Genomic DNA, 25,779 nt, shown 5'->3' with positions numbered 1-25,779 from the left:
AATGTGCTGGATAATGTGCTAGTTAATGTGCTAGTTAATGTGCTAGTTAATGTGCTGGATAATATGCTAGTTAATGTGCTAGTTAATGTGCTAGTTAATGTGCTAGTTAATGTGCTGGATAATGTGCTAGTTTGTCTATTGGGCCTAAGCGTTGGTGTGTGTTGGTGTGTTTGTATAGGACTTCACCATGACTCTGTACCTGAGACACTACTGGCAGGACGACCGGCTGGCCTTCCCTTCCAGCAGCAACAGAAGCCGGACATTTGACGCTCGGCTGGTGAAGAAGATCTGGGTGCCGGACGTGTTCTTTGTCCACTCCAAACGTTCCTTCATCCATGACACGACCATGGAGAACATCATGCTGAGGGTGTACCCTGACGGCAACATTCTCTACAGTGTCAGGTACACGGAGAATGGGCCTCCTTTACCACAGGAAGCATAAGGCCTTTAGGATAGTGCACCATCCTATACTATTGCTGCTTTATACACATAGGAGTCATGGGGAGTTGTTTTCTGCTGCTGTTGTATTGTGGAGCATATTATTGATTGTGCCGTTCGTTTTAGGATCACTGTGACTGCTCTTTGCGCCATGGACTTCAGTAGTTTTCCGTTGGACACACAGAATTGCTCTCTGGAACTGGAGAGCTGTGAGTATAAAACAATAAGGGTTTATGGGTGTAATGAGATATATTGTATATTAGCTCACGTGTATTCAGAGAACAGAATTAAAACATAATATGGAACAGTTGGCCCTCCTCTTTTCATATAGATAAAATCAAATTGGTAATCCTACGGTCAGGTCAGTTTGTGTCCATAATACATGTCTTTTTGAAGCAGGATTTACCAGGGATCAAAAGTCCTGTTCATCTTTATAGGAACAGCAGCTGGGTCGTTCCAAGAAATGAGTGCCATTTCCACCCCTTTGATATTCTAAGTAGAAATTGTGCAAAGATATTTAATTTTAAAAGCTTGTTTTATTAAATGAAGTGTCCTTTAACATAGCACACAGGGACAATTAAATACATCCGTTTTTTATATGGATAAAGACTTGCTAAAGTACAAATATTCAGTATTTTGACATGTCCCTCTGTGCACCCTCTGTGTCTGCTAGGAAGATTTTAACCCACTTAACCCCCACAAGTTCACTATTATCGTAAAGCCATAGTTATTTTGTTGCTTTGACAAAGTAATTTACGAAAATGTTTATTTATTTAATGTTATTAGTGATTCATTTTAACGTAAAAAAGAACACTTTTTCTTCCCACCAAGGTACACTACTCAAAAGGCACCTAATTGGTGGAATGACCCAGCTACAGGCTAATTGAAGTTGGTCATTTCTTATCAGAGTCATTTTATACACTGATGTTTCAATTGTCATGATTGTGTTAAACCTAACCTCAGGCGACAGTGCAGTGTACCTTACCCAGATTATAAACACACACACACACACACACACACACACACACACACACACACACAGAAAGCATGGCCCTGGTCTCAGAGAAGAGGTGGTACTACTGAAGCTCAGTGTCTCCTCTCCTCTGAGGGACATAGCCCATGATTCTTCTAAGAGAGGCTACATGAAGGAGTCACCTTCTACCCTGTTCTCTCCTCTCTTGAAGACGCATACAATGAAAATGACCTCATGCTCTACTGGAAGAACGGGAACGATTCATTAAGGACTGACGAGATCGTGCTCTCGCAGTTTTTTATTGAAGAATTTCACCCTTCCTTCGGGCTTGCCTTCTACAGCAGCACGGGTATGTGTGGTCGTGTTGCACCCTGATGCATTGGGACATACAGTGCTGTTCCTCTGTCCTACTCTGCTGCTCAGCGTATTCTTACGTCATTTAACTGCTCTGTAAGAGCCAAAGCCAACATCCCAAACCCTCCTGCTTCTGATTCCACTCTGCCAGTCTGACAGCGAGAGTTTAGGAGATTTTCCTCCACAGAGTGTCAGTGTGGAATCCTGCCCAAACCTCAGTAATAACTTGTCCATTGCATCATAGCCATGTGATGTCCCATGTGACTATAATTTTGACTAGATTCCTTCCTGTGTCACAATGAGCTCTGATTACCCAGAGGAATGGTGATGAACTGTTCCACCAAGAGTGATTATCTTTCTCTTTTTCTCTCTCTCCCCCACCTCTCCCCCCCACCTCTCTCTCCCCCACCACTCTCTCTCCCAACCCTCTTCCCCCTCCCACCCCTCTCTCTCTCCCACCACCCCTCTCTCTCTCCCCCACCCCTCTCTCTTCCCCCACCCCTCTCCCTTTCTCTCTCTCCCCACACCTCTCTCTCTCTCCCCTTCTCTCTCTCTCCCCAACTCTCTTTCTCTGTCCCCCACCTCTCTAACTCCCCCCACCCCTCTCTCTCTCGCTCTCCACCACCTCCCTCTCTCTCTCTCTCTCTCTCTCGCCTCCCCCACTCCTATCTCTCTCACCCCACCACTCTCTGTCCCCCAACCCTCTCTCCCCCACCTCTCTCTCTCTTCCCCACATCTCTCTTTCTCCCCATCCCCTCTCTATCCCTCTCTCCCAACCTCTCTCTCTCCCCCACCTCTCTCTTTCTTCCCCCACCCTCTCTCTCTCTCTCTCGCTCCCTAACCTCTCTCTCTCTCCCCCAACCTCTCCCTCTCCCACCCCTCTCTCTGTACCCCACCTCTCTCAACCCAACCCCTCTCTCTCTCCCCACCTCTCTCTCTCTTCCCCCATTTTCTCTTTCTCCCACATCCCCGATCTCTCTCTCATCTCTCTCTCCCATCCCCTCTCTCTCTCCCCCATCTCTCTCTTCCCACACACGTATCTTTCTCCCCCACCCTCCTCTCTCGCTCTCCACCACTCCTCTTTCTCTTTCCCCCACCCCTCTCTTTCTCTCTTCCCCACACCTCTCTTTCTCCCCATCCCCTCTCTCTCTCTCCCACCCCTCTCTCTCCCTCCCACCCCTCTCTCTCTCGCTCTCCACCCGCCTCTTTCTCTCTCTCCCCCCACCTCTCTCTCCCCCCGCCCCTCTATTTCCCCCAACTCTCTCAACCCAACCTCTCTCTATCTCCCCCACCTCTCTCTCCCCCACATCTCTCTTTCTCCCCATCCCCTCTCTCTCTCTCCCCAACCTCTCTCTCTCTCCCCCCACCTCTCCCTCTCCCACCCATCTCTCTGACCCCCACCTCTCTCTACCCAACCTCTCTCTCCCCACCTCTCTCTCTCTTCCCACATTTTCTCTTTCTCCCACATCCCCCCTCTCTCAAGCCAACCTCTCTCTATCTCCCCCACCCCTCTGTCTCTATCCCACCACCTCTCTCTCTCCCCCACCCCTCTCTCTCTCCCCACCCCTCTCTCTCTCTCTCGCTCTCCACCACCCCTCTTTCTCTGTCTCCCCCCACCTCTGTCTCCCCCACTGCTCTCTTTCTCCCCACACTCCCTCTCTCTCTCCCCACCTCCTCTCTCTCTCTCTCTCTCCCCCACCCATCTCTCTCTGTACCCACCTATCTCTCTCTCCCCCCACCTCTCTCTCCCCCCACCTCTCTCTTCCCCCACCTCTCTCTCTCCCCAAACCCCTCTCTCTCTCCCCACCTCTCTCTCCCGTCCCTCTCTCTCTCTCTGTCCCCCACCTCCCTCTCCCCCACCCACCCCTCTCTCCCCCACCTCTGTCTCCCCCACCCCCCTCTCTCCCCCACCTCTCTCTCTCTTCCCCACATCTCTCTTTCTCCCCATCCCCTCTCTATCCCTCTCTCCCAACCTCTCTCTCTCCCCCACCTCTCTCTTTCTTCCCCCACCCCTCTCTCTCTCTCTCTCTCTCTCCCTAACCTCTCTCTCTCTCCCCCAACCTCTCCCTCTCCCACCCCTCTCTCTGTACCCCACCTCTCTCAACCCAACCCCTCTCTCTCTCCCCACCTCTCTCTCTCTTCCCCCATTTTCTCTTTCTCCCACATCCCCGATCTCTCTCTCATCTCTCTCTCCCATCCCCTCTCTCTCTCCCCCATCTCTCTCTTCCCACACACGTATCTTTCTCCCCCACCCTCCTCTCTCGCTCTCCACCACTCCTCTTTCTCTTTCCCCCACCCCTCTCTTTCTCTCTTCCCCCACACCTCTCTTTCTCCCCATCCCCTCTCTCTCTCCCACCCCTCTCTCTCCCTCCCACCCCTCTCTCTCTCGCTCTCCACCCGCCTCTTTCTCTCTCTCCCCCACCTCTCTCTCCCCCCGCCCTCTATTTCCCCCAACTCTCTCAACCCAACCTCTCTCTATCTCCCCCACCTCTCTCTCCCCCACATCTCTCTTTCTCCCCATCCCCTCTCTCTCTCTCCCCAACCTCTCTCTCTCCCCCCACCTCTCCCTCTCCCACCCATCTCTCTGACCCCCACCTCTCTCTACCCAACCTCTCTCTCCCCACCTCTCTCTCTCTTCCCACATTTTCTCTTTCTCCCACATCCCCCTCTCTCAACCCAACCTCTCTCTATCTCCCCCACCCCTCTGTCTCTATCCCACCACCTCTCTCTCTCCCCACCCCTCTCTCTCTCCCCCACCCCTCTCTCTCTCTCTCGCTCTCCACCACCCCTCTTTCTCTGTCTCCCCCCACCTCTGTCTCCCCCACTGCTCTCTTTCTCCCCACACTCCCCTCTCTCTCTCCCCACCTCCTCTCTCTCTCTCTCTCCCCACCCATCTCTCTCTCTGTACCCACCTATCTCTCTCTCCCCCCCACCTCTCTCCCCCCACCTCTCTCTTCCCCACCCCTCTCTCTCCCCAAACCCCTCTCTCTTCCCCACCTCTCTCTCCCGTCCCTCTCTCTCTCTCTGTCCCCCACCTCCCTCTCCCCACCCACCCCTCTCTCCCCCACCTCTGTCTCCCCACCCCCCTCTCTCCCCACCCTTATCTCTCTTGCTCTCCACCACCCCTCTCTCTCGCCTCCCCACCCCTATCTCTCTCACCCCACCCCTCTCTGTCCCCCAAACTCTCTCACCCCCACCTCTCTCTCTCTTCCCCGCACCTCTCTTTCTCCCCATCCCCTCTCTCCCCATCTTTCTCTCTCCCCATCTCTCTCTCTCCCCGCACCCCTCTCTGTCCCCCACCTCTCTCAACCCAACCTCTCTCTCTCTCGCCCACCTCTCTCTCTCTCTTACCCCACACCCCTCTTTCTCCCCCACCCCTCTCTCTCCCCACCTCTCTCTCCCCAACCTTTCTCTCTCCCCAACCTCTCTCTTTCTTCCCCTACCCCTCTCTCTCTATCCCCCACCTCTCTCTCTCCCCACCACTCTCTCTCTCGCTCTCCACCACTACTCTTTCTCTTTCTCCCCCACCTCTCTCTTCCTTCCCCCACCCCTCTCGCTCTCTCCCCCACTGCTCTCTCTCTCCCCCACCTCTCTTTCTCTCTCCCCCACCCCCTCTCTCTCCTCCCAACCTTTCTCTCTCTCCCCAACCTCTCTCTTCCCCCACCTCTCTCTTCCCCCACCCCCTCTCTCTCTCCTCCATCCCTCTCTCTCTCCCCCATCCCTCTCTCTCTCTCGCCCTCCACCACCCCACTTTCTCTCTCTCCCCCCCACCTCTCTCTCTCTCTTCCACCCACCCCTTCTCTCTCTTTCTCCCTCTCTGTCCCCACCTATCTCTCTCTCCCCACCTCTCTCTCCCCACCCCCTCTCTCTCTGTCCCCACCTCTCTCTCTCTCTCTCTCTCTCTCCCCACCTCTCTCTCCCCCCCACCTCTCTCTCTCTCTTCCACCCACCCTTCACTCTCTTTCTCCCTCTCTGTCCCCACCTATCTCTCTCCCCCCACCCCTCTGACTCACTCTGTCCCCATCTATCGCTCTCTCTCCCCCACCTCTATCTCTGCCCCACCCTCTCTCTCTCCCCCACCTCTCTCTCCCAACCTCTCTCCCCCACCCCTCTCTCTCTCCCACCCCTCTCTCTATCCCCCTCACCCCTCTCTCTCTCTCTATCCCCACCTCTCACTTTCTCTCCCCCACCTCTCTCTCTGTCCCCCAACTCTCTCTCCCCCACCTCTCTCTCTCCCCCACCTCTCCCACCCCTCTCTATCCCCCTCACCCCCTCTCTCTCTCTATCCCAACCTCTCACTTTCTCTCCCCCACCTCTCTCTCTCTGTCCCCAACTCTCTCCCCACCTCTCTCTCTCCCCACCTCTCCCACCTCTCTGTCCCCCCACCTCTCTACCCAACCTCTCTCTCTCCCCCACCTCTCTCTCCCAACCTCTCTCCCCCACCCCTCTCTCTCTCCCACCCCTCTCTCTATCCCCCTCACCCCTCTCTCTCTCCCCCACCTCTCCCTCTCCCACCTCCCTCCTCTCCCACCCCTCTCTCTGTCCCCCTACCTCTCTCAACCCAACCTCTCTCTCTCCCCACCTCTCGCTCTCTTCCCCCACACAACTCTTTCTCCCACATCCATCTCTGTCTCTCTCTCCCCATCTCTCTTTCTCCCACATCCTCTCTCTCTCCCCCTCCTCTCTCTCTCCCCACCTGTCTCTCCACAACCTCTCTCTCTCCCCCACCCCTCTCCCTCTCCCCCACCCCTCTCTCTCCCCACCCCTCTCTCTCCCCACCTCTCTCTCCCAACCTCTCTCCCCCACCCCTCTCTCTCTCCCCCCTCTCTCTCTATCCCCACATCTCTCTTTCTCTCCCCACCGCTCTCTCTCTGTCCCCCACCTCTCTCTCCCCACCTCTCTCTGTCCCCCCACCTCTCCCACCCCTCTCTCTGTCCCCCACCTCTCTCAACCCAACCTGTCTCTCTCTTCCCCAACACCACTCTTTCTCCCCCATCCCTTATCTCTCTCTCCCCACCTCTCTCTCCCCAACCTTTCTCTCTCCCCACCTGTCTCTCCCCAACCTCTCTTCCCCACCTCTCTTTCTAAATCCCCCACCTCTCTCTCTTCCCCCCACCCCTCTCTCTCTCCCCCATCCCTCTCTCTCTCTCCCCCACCTCTCTCTCTCCCCACCCCCCTCTCTCTCCCCCCCACCTCTCTCTCCCCCACCTCGCTCTCTCCCCACACCCCTCTCTCTCTCCCCCATCCCTCTCTCTCTCTCCCCCACCTCTCTCTCTCCCCCACCCCCTCTCTCTCCCCCCACCTCTCTCTCCCCCACCTCGCTCTCTCCCCACACCCCTCTCTCTCCCCCACCTCTCTCTCCCAACCTCTCTCTCTCCCCCACCACTCTCTCTCTCCCCCCTCTCTCTACCCCCACCCTTCTCTCTATCCCCACCTCTCTCTTTCTCTCCCCTACCTCTCTCTTTCTGTCCCCAACCCCTCTCTCCCCCACCCCCTCTCTCTACCCCCACCCCTCTCTCTATCCCCCTCACCTCTCTCTCCCCCACCCTCTCTCTCTCTCTCTCTCTCTCCGCCACCCCTCTTTCTCTCTCTCCCCTCACCGTTCTCCCTCACCTCTCTCTCTCATCCCCCCACCCCTCTCTCTCTTTCTCTCTCTCCACACCTCTCTCTCCCCCACACCTGTCTCTCCCCACACCCCTCCCCCCCACCCCCCTCCCCCCACCCCCTCTCTCTACCCCCACCCCTCTCTCTATCCCCCTCACCTCTCTCTCTCTCTCCCCCACCCCTCTCTCTCTCTCTCTCTCTCGCCACCCCTCTTTCTCTCTCTCCCCTCACCGCTCTCCCTCTCCCCCACCTCTCTCTCTCTCTCTCTCTTCCCCCACCCCTCTCTCTCTTTCTCTCTCTCCCCCACCTCTCTCTCACTCCCCCACCTCTCTCTCTCCCCACACCTTTCCGTCTCCCACCCCTCTTTCTCTCTTCCCCACCCCTCTCTCTCCCCCTCTCTCTCTCTCCCCACCTCTCTCCCTCTGTCCCCATCTCTCCCCCTTTCTTTCTTTCTCTTCTCTTCTTCTTTCTTTCTAACTTTCTTTCTTTCTTTCTTTCTTTCTCTCTCTCTCTCTCTCTCTCTCTCTCTCTCTCTCTCTCTCTCTCTCTCTCTCTCTCTCCACCACTCCACTTTCTCTCTCTCCCCCACTTCTCTCTCTCTCTCCCCACCTATCTTTCCCCCACCCCTCTCTCCCCCACCCCTCTCTCTACCCCCACCCCTCTCTCTATCCCCCTCACCTCTCTCTCCCCCACCCCTCTCTCTCTCTCTCTCCGCCACCCCTCTTTCTCTCTCTCCCCTCACCGTTCTCCCTCACCTCTCTCTCTCTTCCCCCACCCATCTCTCTCTGTCTCTCTCCCCACCCACCTCTCTCTCCCCCACCTCTCCGTCTCTGTCCCCATCTCTCCCCCTTCTTTCTTTTTTCTCTTCTTTCTTTCTTTCTTTCTTTCTTTTTTCTTTTTTTCTCTCTCCCCCAACCCCGCTCTCTCTCTCACTCTCTCTCTTGCTCTCCACCGCAACACTTTCTCTCTCCCCCACGTCTCGCTCTCCCCCCATGTCTCTCTCTCTCTCTCTCTCAACCCACCTCTCCCACCCCACTCTCTCCCCCACCCCCTCTCTCTCTCACACCCCTCTCTCTCTCCCCACCTCTCTCTCACCCACACCCCTCTTTCTCCCCTCCAACCTCTCTCTCTTCCCCCACCTCTCTCTCTCTCGCTCTCCACTACACCACTTTCTCTCTCTCCCCCACCTCTCTCTCTCCCCCACCTCTCTCTCTCTCCCCCCACCTCTCTCTCTCCCCCCACCTCTCTCTCTCTCAACCCACCTCTCCCACCCCACTCTCTCTCCCCTACCCCCCTCTCTCTCTCCCCACCTCTCTCTCTCTCTCGCTCTCCACCTTTCTCTCTCTCTTTCCCCCACCTCTCTCTCTCAACCCACCTCTCCCACCCCACCCCACTCTCTCTCCCCCACCCCCCTCTCTCTCTCCCACCCCTCTCTCTCTCCCCACCTCTCTCTCTTCCCCACCCCTCTTTCTCCCTTCCAACCTCTCTCTCTCTTTCCCCCCACCTCTCTCTCTCACTCTGAACCACCCCCTCTCTCCCCCACCCCTCTCTCTCTCTCTCTCTCTCTCTCTCTCTCTCTCTCTCCCCCATCCCAATCTTTCTCTCTTCCCCATCTATCTCTCTCTCTCCCTCACCCCTCTCTTTCTCTCTCTACCCCACTTCACTCTTTCCCCCCCACCCCTCTCTCTCTCTCCCCACCACCCCTCTCTCTCCACCCCAGGTTGGTATAACAGGCTCTACATAAACTTCATCCTCAGGAGGCACATCTTCTTCTTCATGCTGCAGACCTATTTCCCCACCATGCTGATGGTGATGCTCTCCTGGGTGTCCTTCTGGATTGACAGGAGGGCTGTACCCGCCCGGGTCTCACTGGGTACAGTACTGATACTCTCACTGCTAGCAGGAGGGGTTTTGAAGGAATCTCCAGAAAATAACCTAAGCTCACAAACTGAGCAGAGAAACCTCACAAGGCCATCAGTATTTTCTGTACAGTATTCTTGATGCATCTCCATAAATTAAAGTGGGTGGGTGCTTTACCTTTCTCTTCCTTGTCACACCCCTGTTATTACCGTAAGGGGGACGGTTGTGCACCAATCTCCTATTGTGTTCCTGCTGTGAATGGACAGGTGAATATGAACCTGCTGCTTTTGACAGTTTCCAGAGCATAACTAATTACCCCAGAGAGAGAGAGAGAGAGAGAGAGAGAGAGAGAGAGAGAGAGAGAGAGAGAGAGAGAGAGAGAGAGAGGCAGAGACAGAAACAGAGACAGAGAGACACAGAGACAGAGTCAGAAACAGAGACAGAGAGAGACAGAGACAGAGAGAGAGACAGAGAGAGAGAGACAGAGACAGAGACAGAGACAGAGACAGAGAGAGAGAGAGAGAGTAGCAGTTGGGGTGGACACATCATCTCCCTCTCATCAGAGGACAACTGAAACTGAACACAGTGACAAAGAATGTTTAGTTCTGCACATGACTACAATCACCTGCACCAGGCGAGATCCCTTCAGGCAGTGTGGTGTATGTCTGTGAAAGTTTGTTTGTGTTGGAAAGAAAGCGAAAGGGAGGGAGAGGGAAGAGCAAGAGAGAGAGCAAGAGAAAAGGAGAAAGATGTTGACTTTGCACTTGATTTGTGAATAATGTTTTTTGCTAATGCAGCAGTGTGCGGAGTTTGCTTCACCCTGTGAGCAGTGCAGGTCTTTAGAGGCTCATACCGTAACAAAAGCTGGCCTAATTTCACTCTTCAGCTTAATAAAAATAAAAAAATTCCCCATTCACAGAGAGTTTGAATTGTTTACACACTGATATCTATTGTTATAAATGAAACCCATCTTCCCACTTCAGAGGAAAAAGAGGAAATGTACATGTACAGCTAGCTGCTCAAGGAAGTAGAGCTCAAAGTACAGACTCCTACACCATTTCTTCTTTTACTTTCCATCCACCTATGCTAAACCTCCACACAGTAATACACCTCACTATTTTTCCATACGTTTGCCTCTCTCTTTTTATCATCGAAGGCTGTCATGGTACAAAGAGATTTTAGGGGTGAAAAAAGGCTTAAAAAACTAATTGATCGAGAATGATATCTTAACTCAATAATCTCTCTTTCTCTCCCTTTCCCTCTCCCTCTCCAGGCATCACCACAGTTCTGACCATGTCCACCATCATCACAGGCGTGTCAGCCTCCATGCCCCAGGTCTCTTATGTGAAAGCGGTAGACATCTACCTGTGGGCCAGCTTCCTGTTTGTCTTCCTGTCCGTCATCGAGTACGCCACTGTCAACTACTTCACCACTGTGGAGGAGATGAAGAAGCTCAAGGGGGGAAAGGTCACTGACACTTATGGAGTCTATAGGGTCAAAGTTCATGGGTTAGATAAGTCATAGAGTGAGGGATCATGTGCATGGGTGTATTATGAAATATGGAATATGCTACCACTGTCAGAGCCACAACATGAGCGCCAAAGTAGGTTATAACAACAACTATGACTGCGTTTCCCCCTATTGGTCATGAATCGGAAGATCATTGAATTTAAACATTTAAATTCCCTCCCCTCTCTCTCCTCAGATCCCTGCCAATTTCAATGCCACTCAAACTATGGCCTTTGACGGATGTTACCATGACAATGACATTGACCTGATGCCATTCCCAGAGCTGCCCAGCACCCCCAACACAGAGCGGAGTCGGACGGCCACGTTGAGGAACTCGAGGAACTCCGCTGCAGAGCCCCCGCCCACGGAGGGCACCAGGCTACGACGTAAAAAATCCATCAAACACAACCTCAGCTTCATCATGAGTAACAGCTACATGATCGACTCATACTCCAGAGTCATCTTCCCCATGACCTACCTGCTGTTCAACATCATCTACTGGAGCTTGTACTCCAGTAGGTGAATAGACCGTCAACAGTCTACTAACAGTTCATCATGCAGTGGAGTATGGGAGTATGTACACCTAAAGCAGGATTGTCTAATGACTACTGAACTATATTACTACTGTATATTATCTATTAGGTTATTCACACTGACAACAGCATCATCGTCAAGGCGTTGTATTCTGCCACCCACTGGATTATGACGTAACCATTGGTGTCTACCAGAGTGCATTGTGGGAGTTTTGGACAGTCAAGCCCTACTGAAGAAGAGATACTATTGAGTAAATCTGTTTTTTATTGGAACCCTGTTGGAATCCGGGTTCAGGTGTGAAGTTGCTGGTGCTGTTCATGGAACTGCTTCTGCTGGAATACACAGATGCTTTTTCCCCCCACTGGTTTAAACATTTATTACTGTATATAGTATGAATTTAAATGTGCATGAAAATGAAGGCGTGTGTCTTTTATATCAGTGAATATCAGGGAAATACAATATCAGATTAGCTTAAAATAAAACATTTCATTTTATTTATACAATTGTTATTGGTGAAATAACATTAAATTATACATCCATTGTTATGTTGCCTCTTTAAAATATAAATACATATATATCTGATGGAAATATCTTGATTCTGAGTATAGTATAAAAGAGCTTAAATGAAATCAAACCAGGCAGCGACAGAGTGTTAGTATGTGTCAGCGTATGCCTCTGAAGAATGCTGACGAAAACGATAGAACATGTAGTATGCAGTCATATGATACAGCTGGTGATGATCTACAGTATGAGTTGGGGTTTTCCTCCGTGCTACTGTAGATACCTTTTCAGTACAGTACATGCATTGATATTCACAATCATAGGTGCCAGCCCAGACGAGTTCATGATAGTATTGGTAGGTCAACTGGACGAAATCCACGAGCATGCTGGATCTTCAGTGATGTCCCATCTCTTTAGTGTGGTCTGTCACACACTTCCATTAAACTTCCATTAAACTTCTAAACTTTTAATGCATTTGCAGCATTAACATTCAAATATTTCATATAAACGTAGAAAATACTATGAAACACACTGTCTCACGTAAGTCCACTCCCCTACCAGCCTACACTAGGTCTAGTATTTCACAGGACTCAGGACTCAGGCTGACTCAGGCCGCTCTCTGGCTCTGAGTCCTGAATTGGCTGTTCACCTCATTGAGGACCACGTCTGAGTTGAGCTCCTCAAGGGCTGTTATGGTTCTGTCGTTAAACAGACTTCCTGAAATGGTACACATCAGAGTTACAGCTTATCCTGCACACAAGTTACTGCATTTAAATCCTTAGAGTGGTATTTCTGAGATGAACTCTACATTAAAGGACCACGTATAAGAAAAGTAGATTACGGTGGATAGCCTTACAGCAAAACAACTTGATTTCACGTGTAGTTGTGTAAATTCGTGTATCTTATTTTCAAGGGCCAAATTATTCTGGTGATTCACTGTTTATAACTAAACGTATGAAATTCTTTCCGACCGTCTGGCAGCAGAATGGATGAAAGGCTTTTTCATGACCAAGAGCAGATAAACTAGCAGCAGGAGAGCAGAGACACACGTGACTGTTGGAATCCATCTGGCAGCCAGCAGCTGAGCCATCTGGCAGCCAGCAGCTGAGCCAGGCACATGGGCGGGGGTACAGTTAGATACAGTCACTATTTGATTGGATGGGTTAAGCTGACTAAATCCTGCTGTAGAGTGTCATACATAGACACACATTCTCACACACTGTTGCATACAAACACACACCAGTTACTGTGCACCATCAGTAAGAGGCTGAAAGAGGCGCTATAGACGTGGCCGGAGCTCAAACCGTACAGCTAGCTCCAATTCCGGGTAAAATTATGTTAAAGGGAAAAGGTCATCTCAGAGCCCGTCACAGAGATTTCATAAGTTACATAGGTCATCAGTGACATGGATATGAAGGCTTGCTAAGCCATCCCCTGCTCTGATAACAGAGGTTTAATATTATGACATGCTTCCACTTTTATCAGGGGCAGAAAGTAGATCAGCATATACAAAAACTATTTCTCTATTGGTTGTTAGTAATCCCTGATCCCCCCCCCAATCCCCATGCCTACCTGTTGCTCCACTGGGCCGTTCTGGGGAGTCACCGGAGTTGCCGGAGCGGAAGGACGTGGCTCTGGTCACTGACAATGACTTCTTCTCTGTCTTCTGTGTAGCCGTGCGGCTCCAGTCTGTGATGAAACAAAAGTTCATTAAAACTGTGTACATTAAATTACATAAAATATCTCAATTCAGGGAAGCAAAAGTCATTACCTCCCAAGAATAGTAAAGCCCCTCTACTGGCTCAAATAGCCCACCAATCAGCCTGTTACCAATCCTAAGTAAACCTTTGGAAAAAATGGTGTTTGACCAGATACAATGCTATTTTACAGTAAACAAATTGAAAACAGACTTTCAACACACTTATAGGGAAGGACATTCAACAAACACGGCACTTACACAAATGACTTATGATTGATTGGCTAAGAGAAATCGACGATAAAAAGATTATAGGAGCTGTTTTGTTAGACTTCAGTGCAGCTTTTGACATTACCGATCATAGTCCGCTGCTGGAAAAACACGTGTTATGGTTTACACCACCTGCTATATTATGGATAAAGATTTAGCTGTCTAAGAGAACACAGAGGGTGTTCTTTAATGGAAGCCTCTCCAACACAATCCAGGTAGAATTGTTTTAATCATTACTAATGACATGCCACTGGCTTTGAGTAAAGCAAGTGTGTCTATGTAGGCAGATGACTCAACACTACAGCAACTGAAATCACTGCAACACTTAAAGAGCTGCAGTCAGTTTCAGAATGGGTGGCAAGGAATAAGTTAGTCCTAAATATTTCAAAAACTAAAATTATTGTATTTGAGACAAATCATTCACTAAACCCTAAACCTCAACTAAATCTTGTAATGAACGTGGAAATTGAGCAAGTTGAGGTGACTAAACTGCTTGGAGTAACCTGGATTGTAAACTGTCATAGTCGAAACATGTTGCAACAGTAGCTAAGATGGGGAGAATTCTGTCTATAATAAAGTGCTGATCTGCCTTAACAACACTATCAACAAGGCAGGTCCTACAGGCCCTAGTTTTGTTGCACCTGGACTACTGTTCAATCGTGTAGTCAGGTGACACAGAGGTAAAATAACAACAGACTATGGGAGGCACACAGTACTACATAGAGCCATGACTATATGGAACTCTATTCCAAATCAGGTAACTAATGCAAGCAGTGGAATCAGATTTTAAAAACAGATAGAAATACACCTTATAGAACAGTGGGGACTGTGAAGAGACACACACAGATACAGACACACGCGCTATCACACCAACTCTACACACACGTACATTGTAATATTGTTGTATGGTGGTGTTATACATGTTGTAATATAGATATATAGTGGTATAATAATGTTATATGTTGTAGTGTTTTATATTTTGTTTAATGTGTGATATAAGTGCCTTAATATGTTCAGACTCCAGGAAGAGTTGCTGCTGCCCTGGCAGGAACTAATGGGGATCCCTAATAAATACAAATACAAATAAATGGAAGGTTCTTCTCTTCTTCAAACTACACATATGTTGTAAGATGCAGGTCAACAAGTCTTACCTGAGTTCTCTGCCAGTCTCAGTCTACCACAGCAGAGGTAAGTCCTCCACTGCCTCCTCACGTTCTCCTTCACAGCGCAGTGGAACAAAAAGATAAAGAACCCTGCAAAAGAACACAAGCGTCAGGTAACTACACTTTTGTTACACACTTGGCAACAGATTTCCCAAGAAACTCCTCAGGCTTTGTGTCGGTGTCTTCTCTGAGAACATTAATAGTGAAATCATTTTCAAATCACAAAACAAATCTGGAGGAGTCCTAAATCTCACCTTGAAAGGAGTTGAAGATGGCGAAGAGGTACATGAAGGCCAGGTTGACGGGCCCCCAGGCGAAGAAGGCAAAGCCCCAGGTGAGGCCCAGGAGTAGGGTGATCCCAACCACACTGCGCAGGTCCTGCAGCCCGTTACGGTGCCTCATGTTGTGGGGGTTCTGACTCTTTATCCGACACAGCTGAACCATCACCATCACAAACATGCTGAGGTTCAACAGGAAGATGACACAGAAGTAGGCCACCACAGATACGTAGAAGGCGATGTTGTTCTTCAGCCAGCAGCTGTGTGAGAGGAAAGGAGTAAAATACAGGAGACCATATTTGAATTGATCAGCTATCCTATTACGTAAATGTGAGTACTGGTATAAATGTCATGATGCAAAAACAAGCACTAAATACCAATGCTCCAACGGTAAATTGGCATGTTAAATATTGAACAAAATGCAAGGGACTTACAAGTCATCTGTAGGGGAGTTATCTGAGTACTTTCCGTAGCTAACAAGGCCGTAATTGTTCTTATCAACAGCAATAACGACGATGACCACAAGGAGTGGGACGCCTATGATGAGAGACAACAGACTACATTGAACTGTAAGTAACTGTTACCTTTATAAGCACATGGTGGCTGTTTTTCACTCTGATGACAGTCCCAGAATCATTTTTTCACTTACCCCAGCCGACGAGAGAGAACTTGAGCATATAGCGTTTTATGTATGTGTTGAAGACCTTGACAAGGGCCAAGTACATGTGGACGGCCTCCAGGCCCATCCAGGTGAAGGAAGCCAGCAGGAAGTAGTGCAGGAACCAGGCGGTGGAGATGCACAGGCCCACAGCGTCAGGGTAGAGGGCCAGCCAGGCATCCACCAGAAACACCAGGTTTAAAAACAACAGAGCCACACACAGCTGGATCAGGATCTTAGATGGGATGTCCTTACGCAGTTTCCTAAAGGAATTAGGATTGGAATCAGGACTGGTATTACATTGATTACAGCTTGTTTATATGTCTTTGTATTTAGATCAGTTCTCCAGGTGAGTGTCATCAGAATCAAATCCAATTGTCTTTGTCACGTGCTGAATACAGCAGGTGTAGACCTTACCGTGAAATGCTTACTTACAAGCCCTTAACCAACAATGCAGTTTTAAGAAAACAGAGTTAAGAAAATATTTACTAAATAAACTAAAGTAAAAAAATGATTAAAAGTAACACAATAAAATAACAATAACAAGGCTATATACAGGAGGTACCGGTACCGAGTCAGTGTGTGGGGGTACAGGTTAGTCGAGGTAATTTGTACATGTAGGGGTAAAGTGACCATGGATACCCTGCGCTGATCACAAGGGGCTCAGACTCACCCAAAGGCCAGGTAGGTGAGCAGAGTGACAGAGAGGAAGATGGCGGAGATACCACAGCCGATGTAGGTGATGTAGGTGAGGATTGTGGCCTGGAGATGATTGGTTATGCCCGTTCTGGAGATGTCCTGGGAGAAAAAAATACCAAAAACATGTTTTACACGTTGAATAATTCTAAAAATAAGTCCTTGATTGTTGACAAAGACTGAATGGGAGAGATCACATTGCACCCCTGTCTCAGGAAGTACTCACCAGTAGCACACCGAAGCTGGTGAGATGGTTGCAGGCACAGACAGTCTCATTATCTGTGCTGTTCCTGACAGAGCAGCCATCTCGGTTCCAGCCTCCTGAGCCATCTACGAGAAGAAAAAAACATTTTTATTCTTTAATGCCTGTCAATTGTCAGAGATAGTCTTCCTTTCATTTTGGGAGACACAAGAGGAATACTTACCATTCAAGCCAAAGTCCCAGAAAACACATGAAACCACAACATTTGCCTGTGTAGACAAATGATGAAGAGAAGACAGGGTGTTAAATACTTCTCAAGATGTCCCATCCTTGACATAGGGAAAAGGTCTTGACTAGATAAATGCAGTGTGTGTTTGTTTGACTCACTGGGACGGCCTCAGTGTTTCTCAGGGTGATCACCACGTCCTCCTGCAGAGATTTGATTGACAGGTTGGCCACACTGGCTCCCAGGATCCCACTGTACAGCCTGCTGTCTCCCAGGGCTCGGTCCTGAGGAACGGCATGGAAAGAATATGGCATTGTCTATACATTATTTTACTAGGGTTTCACAGTTCTTCATTTCTGACCGATTTATGTGACTTTTATTCATAGTCATCATATCTACATAAATAGCAAGGGCTGCTTAAGTAGCAATGAAGGTTTAGGCTTGGCAATGGGTTGGGACAGTACTGAATACAGAGGAGCAGGTAAGCACCTGGAACACAGTGGCCTTCTGGTAGAAGTTGAACTGTAGTCTGGAGGCTTGTAGCTGCTGCTCATGGGAGAGGTTCGCTGTGAGGGAGGAGGGGAACGTGATGGAGCCCTGGGGAAGAGAGGACGCCTCTGTTCTCAAACTTCTCCTGGCTCTGCCATCTCCACGGATCTGAAGGGGACACATTTCTCTATGGTTAACACTTAGCAATAAACAGGAGTTTTGTGTCTATCTACATAACAGACCCTACCAGACATACGGCAGAGTGCAAACATCATTCATGCAGAGTGAAGGATGTTCTACATTACTTCTGCATGTATTTTGACGGCAACCGAGGCTACAGTATTTACTACTCAGTGTTTCCTTACTGGAAGGTTACCTGCACATTGTTGGGGTCCGGGATGGAGAAAGATGTTTGCTGGAAATTAGTGCCGTCCACTGTTTTGACAGCGATAGCAACCGACTTGGTTAAAATCGTAGCCTCTTGCTGAACGACCAGCTTCAGGCCCACCATATCAACAATCCCAATGATCCTGGTAGAAAAATCAACCGTTATTCTGATGTGCAGGCTGGTCAAGGCCATTGCTAAGATTTCTTCCGGTTTTAAGAAAATGTTGTCACAGTCTCTTTACAGGCTTTATATAAGTAATCATTTCTGGTACAGCACAGCAAGCAGCATAACAGTAGATTGTTTATCTCCAGGCAGCTCACTTGGTGGAGGAGGAGGCCAGGGTGTCAGAGGAGGCACCCAGCAGGTTGCTAACGATTTTGACAGAGGTTTTCCCCAGAGCCAGGCTGACATTGTGCCCGGCTAGCAGGGCCTCTAGCTGCGACACCAGCTGGTCCACCTGGGAGGAGTTGAGCTTGGACACGTCACTAGTCAGATCCAGCAGCTGATTGGCCTGCTCTTCACTACTGGCTGCTGTGGTGTTGGGCGCTGTGGGGAAAAGGATCCATAATAAAAACGAGGATGTTATCAGAGGGGAACTTTGACATTGGGTCTACATTTTAAATGTAGATTAATGTGGCAGTACCAGCTATGGCCCAGGTAGGTCAGAGATCAGCTTGGGTTAGTATCCTGAGGGTTACCTGCGGTGGTTGTTACAACAGCTGTCGTGGTGTAGTTTGGGGAAGCTGTTGTGGGATTCACTGGTGGAATGATGGGTGTTGATGAGTTTGTAGTGGTATTACCCCGGGTTGTCGTGGCGATGGTTGTATTTGGAGCTGATGGTGTAGTATTTGGAGCTGTAGAAGTGGTGTTTAGTGGCGCTAATGTTGTGTTCAATGGGACGTAGGGGGTGTTTAGGTGTATAGTGACATTGGATGGAGGAGGCAGTATTGTTGTTGCAGGTAAAGTGGTGTTGGCCATTGGGCTGGGTGAAGTAGAAGGAGGCATGGGGTCGCACATTTCATTCAGGAGCACACACACATTTTCCCCTTGTTTGCTAAACAGAGAAAGGGACAGATAAATGTAGCTCTTCAGTGCATATAGTCGATGATATATTTACGCAATAAGGCCCGAGGGGGTGTGGTATATGGGCAATATAGCACGGCTAAGGGCTGTTCTTATGCACAATGCAACAGGGAGTGCCTGGACACAGCTCTTAGCCGTGGTATATTGGCCATGTACCACAACCCCCGAGGTGCCTTATTGCTATTATAAACTGGTTACCAATGTAATTAGAACAGTAAAAATAAGTGTTTTGTCATACCTGTGGTATACGGTCTGATATACTACGGCTTTCAGCCAATTAGCATTCAGGGCTTGATTTATAAATAGCTATATAACTTAAATGTACAAATAACAATGTGCATTTTGTTTACTCTCCATCATTTACAGTGTTTTACACAATTACAAAATGTCTAACAAGGTTTTGATGTCTTTGAAGCACACAAAGAGAGACTGGACTGACCAGCTGACGATGTCAGGGGTCTTTTCAGCCTCACAGAACAAAGTGGAGTTGAGGTTGATACTCTCCCACGTGAAGGTCGAATTCAATAGACCTCCACTGGATCCTGGGCAGCCACAAATGGCTGTGTGAAATGAATGAACACAAACAGTCAGAAACACATACTGTATAATGTATATGAATAAATACACCGATGCTGTCAGTTTCCACCATCCATGGTATGGCCACTCACCTGCTCGGGTCACCGTTCCATTAATGCCAATACTCTGCTTATCATCTAACACAGTCATCAATGCAGTACTGACAGCACATATAGGCACCGAATGGTTGAGGCGCACGATAACCCTGCAGCTTTGGAGACTGGTAAGGAAACATTAATGGTATAGTTATTAATTAGTCACACCACCATCATCACTCCACATAAAGGGCCGTCTTGAATGTACTGTAAAGGTGTTAGGCCTGCAAGGAGTACAGGAACTCACTTGGTATTTGCACCATCGCATTTCACATGAGCATCCTGTGTGAAAACAACACAGAATGGCTCATAAGGTTTCAAATGATGTCTTTACAGAGCAACATAAAACAATGAAAGCTCATTGTGGGGTTGGGGTATCATCTCAACATAAAATCACCTGGTAGATAGTTGATATGATGGGCAGGGGACAGGGAGGACTGTAACAGAGAATTACGTCAGAAAAAATATCAAACCTGCTGTAGCAAGGTATGGCACTATATGTACTATTGGGGTTCATTTACACTGTAAGGATCTAATTGGAAGGTATGGCACTATATGTACTATTGGGGTTCATTTACGCTGTAAGGATCTACTTGGAAGGTATGGCACTATATGTACTATTGGGGTTCATTTACACTGTAAGGATCTAATTGGAAGGTATGGCACTATATGTACTATTGGGGTTCATTTACGCTGTAAGGATCTAATTGGAAGGTATGGCACTATATGTACTATTGGGGTTCATTTACGCTGTAAGGATCTAATTGGAAGGTATGGCACTATATGTACTATTGGGGTTCATTTACACTGTAAGGATCTAATTGGAAGGTATGGCACTATATGTACTATTGGGGTTCATTTACGCTGTAAGGATCTAATTGGAAGGTATGGTACTATATGTACTATTAGGGTTCATTTACACTGTAAGGATCTAATTGGAAGGTATGGCACTATATGTACTATTGGGGTTCATTTACGCTGTAAGGATCTAATTGGAAGGTATGGCACTATATGTACTATTGGGGTTCATTTACACTGTAAGGATCTAATTGGAAGGTATGGCACTATATGTACTATTGGGGTTCATTTACGCTGTAAGGATCTAATTGGAAGGTATGGCACTATATGTACTATTGGGGTTCATTTACACTGTAAGGATCTAATTGGAAGGTATGGCACTATATGTACTATTGGGGTTCATTTACACTGTAAGGATCTAATTGGAAGGTATGGCACTATATGTACTATTGGGGTTCATTTACACTGTAAGGATCTAATTGGAAGGTATGGCACTATATGTACTATTGGGGTTCATTTACACTGTAAGGATCTAATTGGAAGGTATGGCACTATATGTACTATTGGGGTTAATTTACGCTGTAAGGATCTAATTGGAAGGTATGGCACTATATGTACTATTGGGGTTCATTTACACTGTAAGGATCTAATTGGAAGGTATGGCACTATATGTACTATTGGGGTTCATTTACACTGTAAGGATCTAATTGGAAGGTATGGCACTATATGTACTATTGGGGTTCATTTACGCTGTAAGGATCTAATTGGAAGGTATGGCACTATATGTACTATTGGGGTTCATTTACACTGTAAGGATCTAATTGGAAGGTATGGCACTATATGTACTATTGGGGTTCATTTACACTGTAAGGATCTAATTGGAAGGTATGGCACTATATGTACTATTGGGGTTCATTTACGCTGTAAGGATCTAATTGGAAGGCATGGCACTATATGTACTATTAGGGTTCATTTACACTGTAAGGATCTAATTGGAAGGTATGGCACTATATGTACTATTGGGGTTCATTTACTCTGTAAGGATCTAATTGGAAGGTATGGCACTATATGTACTATTGGGGTTCATTTACACTGTAAGGATCTAATTGGAAGGTATGGCACTATATGTACTATTGGGGTTCATTTACGCTGTAAGGATCTAATTGGAAGGTATGGCACTATATGTACTATTGGGGTTCATTTACACTGTAAGGATCTAATTGGAAGGTATGGCACTATATGTACTATTGGGGTTCATTTACACTGTAAGGATCTAATTGGAAGGTATGGCACTATATGTACTATTGGGGTTCATTTACGCTGTAAGGATCAAATTGGAAGGTATGGCACTATATGTACTATTGGGGTTCATTTACACTGTAAGGATCTAATTGGAAGGTATGGCACTATATGTACTATTGGGGTTCATTTACGCTGTAAGGATCTAATTGGAAGGTATGGCACTATATGTACTATTGGGGTTCATTTACACTGTAAGGATCTAATTGGAAGGTATGGCACTATATGTACTATTGGGGTTCATTTACGCTGTAAGGATCAAATTGGAAGGTATGGCACTATATGTACTATTGGGGTTCATTTACACTGTAAGGATCTAATTGGAAGGTATGGCACTATATGTACTATTGGGGTTCATTTATGCTGTAAGGATCTAATTGGAAAGTGTGAGCATATTGATGCTAAGCAGAGAGAGAACTGTTTTATAACAGATGAAGAAATTAGGACATACTGTGTCTTTGAGGTGTTGTCGCAGGGTGGAGGAGTTTTTAGCTTATCAATCTGGGGAACACAGCGCACGCACACACACACACACACACACACACACGAACACACACACACACACACACACACACACACACACACACACACACACACACACACACACACACACATACACATACACACATACACACACACACAAATAAATATGCATACAATTACAAACACACACACATATATATGCACACAAACAGGTGACACAACAGAAACAACTCACCATGTTGAAGATCTTTGAAATATTCATAGCAGGATCTTTGATCTGTATGCCCAAGGTATAGTATGCAGCTAAAAAGAGAGAGAAGGAGAGAGAGTTATCACATGGCAGGAAATGAAAAAGTGTAGCGCGACCATCGCAGTATCAGTGAAATGATATATTGCATTTACCTGTACCATAGCTGTAAGCAGAGCAGTTGGAGACAATCTCCGCATCTGAAAAACAGGAATACGGTACTTATCAAGATAGAGGGGTTTACCATCGTTACAGTGTTAATATGCACAGTACCAGTCAAAAGTTTGGACACACCTACTCATTGAAGGGTTTTTCTTTATTTTTACTATTTTCTACATTGTAGAATAATAGTGAAGACATCAACACTAGGAATTAACACATATGGAATCATGTAGTAAGCAAAAAAGTGTTAAACAAATCAAAATAGACTTTAGATTTTAGATTCTTCAAAGTAGCCACCCTTTGCCTTGATGACAGCTTTGTACACTATATACACTTTATTTCTATTTATTTCTATTCTTTATTATTACTTTTATTGTTTTTATTTCACTTTGACCTGCATTGTTGGTCCTCGGAGCTTAAGATATTCATTGTACCCTGTAATTACACCTGCCACCCTGTACATCTGACTGTTTAAAACCCCCACTGAAGATTGAAATGGCAAATGAATGTGTCTGTCTGTTAAATGTGGATAATGAGTACTACACTATCACATGGGTAAATGAGCAAGGGTGAAAAAAATGTCCGAGTTTTTACCGATGGGAGGTTCAGGGGGCATACCACAGTCCATTTGGGTTTGATTCCCAAGAGGCATGTAAACAGTCCCTGCATGTCCACTGTAAGATACAACATGTTCGTATCAGAGGATGGATACCCTATTGATACTAAAGAAAAGCTACAAACACAGAAACAGCAGCATAGTATTAACTTTTCCAGAGTGACCTCCAACTGACCATGAGATATTGACAGGCCCTGGAGTGTGACACGTGTTTGGAAGAGGGAGAGTGCCATTCAGGAAGCCGGTGCACTTTGCAAAACCATTACTTGGAGGCAATTGGCCTGCACACAGACCCTTAGCTACAAGTAACAAGCAACAAACGTTAGGCTCAGATAAATGTACATTCCTATGAGAGATTTCATATTCACATTAGGGTCAGTGCGACTCACCCACTCTTTCCACTCTATTTCCCACTATATGGGTTTGTATGGAGCTGTTCTCCTGACCCTTCCACAGCGCTCGCTGGAAACAACAGGGAAACGTTGGCTTCCTCGTCTTCAGCAGCACAGTGCAGTTAGTCCTCCTGGAGGGTTTTGGGCAGTATTACACCGTGGAGCGGGACAGAGGATGCTGAACTGTAGTATTGAAATTAGTGGAGGTATTTCCACCACAGGAGGCTGGTGAGGGGAGAATGGCTCATAATAATGACCGGAATGAACTGATGTGTCGATACCATTCCATTGCAGCCATTACTATGAGCACGTCCTCCCCAATTCAGGGGCCACCAGCCGCCTGTGAGTTCAACTAACCTGATCCCTGTTTTATTGACACACGTCACCTCAATGTCCTGTAAAGATAAGAGTTTTGATTCAACTCACATACTTTTACAGACTGAGAAAAAGTGCCCTGTAATGTTGACATGCACATTAAGGCAGGTTTGTCTGGAGAGAGATGTAGTCTTACTTGAAACAGGCTGGCAGCAGTCATATTTCCACCTTCATGCTCTTCACTACAGAACAGACAGTGAATAAACAGAGATAGCTTCAGAAGAGATTTTTCTTTTGATATTCAAACATCCTTTTCTGTACATCTACGGTATAAATCATAACAGGCAATAATGACGTGTGACTGAATACTTTACCTTGTGGTGCTATGGGGCCAGCTGGGAGAAAGAGTTGTCATGCTATGGTTGTAGGGTGGGGTGGACATGCTATGGTTGTAGGGTGGGGTGGACATGCTATGGTTGTAGGGTGGGGTGGACATGCTATGGTTGTGTGAGGGAGTACTAATACTATTGTAAAGCATAGTTGTCATGTTAGTTGTCATGTTGAAGTTGGTGAAGTTCTGGGATAGTGTTGTCGTGGTGAAGTTGGGGAAGTTCTGGGATAGTGTTGTCGTGGTGAAGTTGGGGAAGTTCTGGGATAGTGTTGTCGTGGTGAAGTTGTATAACCATGTTGTCATGTTGTAGGGGGTGGGATATGTTGGACTGACAGAGATGGTTTGCAGTGTGTCAGTCAAATTTGTGCCATTTGCTTGTTCAGGGTTGTAGGGCTCACAGGAGTCCAAGAGAGAATGAAATAGAGTCCTGAACTGAAACAGGAAAACAATGCTGTCACATTTCATGTATAACTAAACAAATGTACAGTTTCAACAGGATTCACCACACATCAGTCAATCAAGTTTCATTCACTGTCTTCTGGCCTACCCAGCCACTGATGTCTGATTCATTCTTCAGATCTCCAGTCACATTCACCGCAAGGACCATCCAGTAGTACACAGCTGTTAAACATACACATTACATCTCACATTTCAAATCAATCAATCAGACTTTATTTATATAGCACATTTCTTACCCCCCTCCAAAAAAGTTAAGTAATTAACATAAATAAGTAAAATAACAGCGGGCATGAAAGACTAATGCCTCAATATCATATTAAAAGCATGATTCATTAAACATACACTGATTGGCACAGAGCTGTGAGAAGTTACAAAGCACCTCTGCTGACTCTGAAACAGAGGGGAGAGGAGATATGTGAGGATCAGTGCAAACCAACGCAACAGGCAATGCAAAATTGTAGTGTATTCGAGGTTTGAAAAGGCTTCATAATAATTCATATTTCCTGTTGCTGCAGGACTATTTTTCCTACTGTAGCAAACTGGCTCAAATGAAGATCCCACATCTGTAGCTCCACACAAACTCCTTTATTATACAGAGACATTATCACACATACAGTCAATAGTATGATTACTCCCTGTGTTAAACCCCTCCACTATAAATCAGACAGTTGACTTACCTGTAGTGGCATTAGAGGTGACTGTTATTGGCAAAGGAGTGGAGTGTCTTGGAGTTGTGGCATTTTTAGAGGTCACTGAAATGGAGAGACAGGAGTCTATTAGCTTGCTGAGTCTGACTGTACAATGAGTGTAATTGAATGATGAGATTTGAACATACTGAATAAGGATGACCTAATTTACTGTTGGTAGTGGACGTTATGATGGGCGAAGTCGACTGCAGAATAGTGGATGGAGACGGCATGGTGGATGTCATTGGTTCCTTAGTCATGTTGGATAAGGCAGTGTGCAGTGGTGATGGGTGAGGGGTTGTGAGGGATGTGGGGGGTGGGGTTGTGAGGGATGTGGG

At 47.3% G+C, this 25,779-nt stretch overlaps 2 protein-coding genes across 2 annotated transcripts in view; one reads left to right on the top strand and one right to left on the bottom strand.

The window, feature by feature from the left end:
- Positions 1-11,817, top strand: part of LOC106563567 (gamma-aminobutyric acid receptor subunit rho-3) — a 19,771-nt gene extending 7,954 nt beyond the window's left edge. Inside the window, exons 4-9 of the mRNA XM_014129265.2 lie at positions 179-402; positions 565-647; positions 1,623-1,760; positions 9,090-9,242; positions 10,503-10,696; positions 10,935-11,817. Coding sequence (XP_013984740.1) covers positions 179-402; positions 565-647; positions 1,623-1,760; positions 9,090-9,242; positions 10,503-10,696; positions 10,935-11,261 — 1,119 coding nt within the window. The 3' untranslated portion in view covers positions 11,262-11,817. The remainder of the gene's footprint in view (positions 1-178; positions 403-564; positions 648-1,622; positions 1,761-9,089; positions 9,243-10,502; positions 10,697-10,934) is intronic.
- Positions 11,739-25,779, bottom strand: LOC106563566 (adhesion G-protein coupled receptor G2). Its single transcript, XM_014129264.2, has 31 exons — positions 25,591-25,779; positions 25,433-25,507; positions 25,098-25,145; positions 24,844-24,917; positions 24,280-24,728; positions 24,102-24,147; positions 23,948-23,985; positions 23,588-23,721; positions 23,374-23,497; positions 23,177-23,256; positions 22,576-22,620; positions 22,409-22,476; positions 22,142-22,191; positions 19,991-20,030; positions 19,841-19,875; positions 19,591-19,718; positions 19,362-19,482; positions 18,538-18,893; positions 18,160-18,385; positions 17,828-17,981; positions 17,452-17,619; positions 17,124-17,246; positions 16,960-17,005; positions 16,761-16,864; positions 16,512-16,636; positions 15,830-16,101; positions 15,615-15,717; positions 15,157-15,440; positions 14,891-14,992; positions 13,346-13,462; positions 11,739-12,490 (listed from the first exon to the last, which is right to left on the bottom strand). Coding segments are annotated over exons 1-31 (3,846 nt in total). The 5' UTR covers positions 25,592-25,779; the 3' UTR covers positions 11,739-12,380.

The sequence above is a fragment of the Salmo salar genome, chromosome ssa11, assembly GCF_905237065.1.
Source record: "Salmo salar chromosome ssa11, Ssal_v3.1, whole genome shotgun sequence".
NCBI classification, from domain to species: domain Eukaryota; kingdom Metazoa; phylum Chordata; class Actinopteri; order Salmoniformes; family Salmonidae; genus Salmo; species Salmo salar.
Note: the sequence above shows the minus strand (reverse complement) of the source record. Positions and strands in the feature narration are given on the sequence as shown.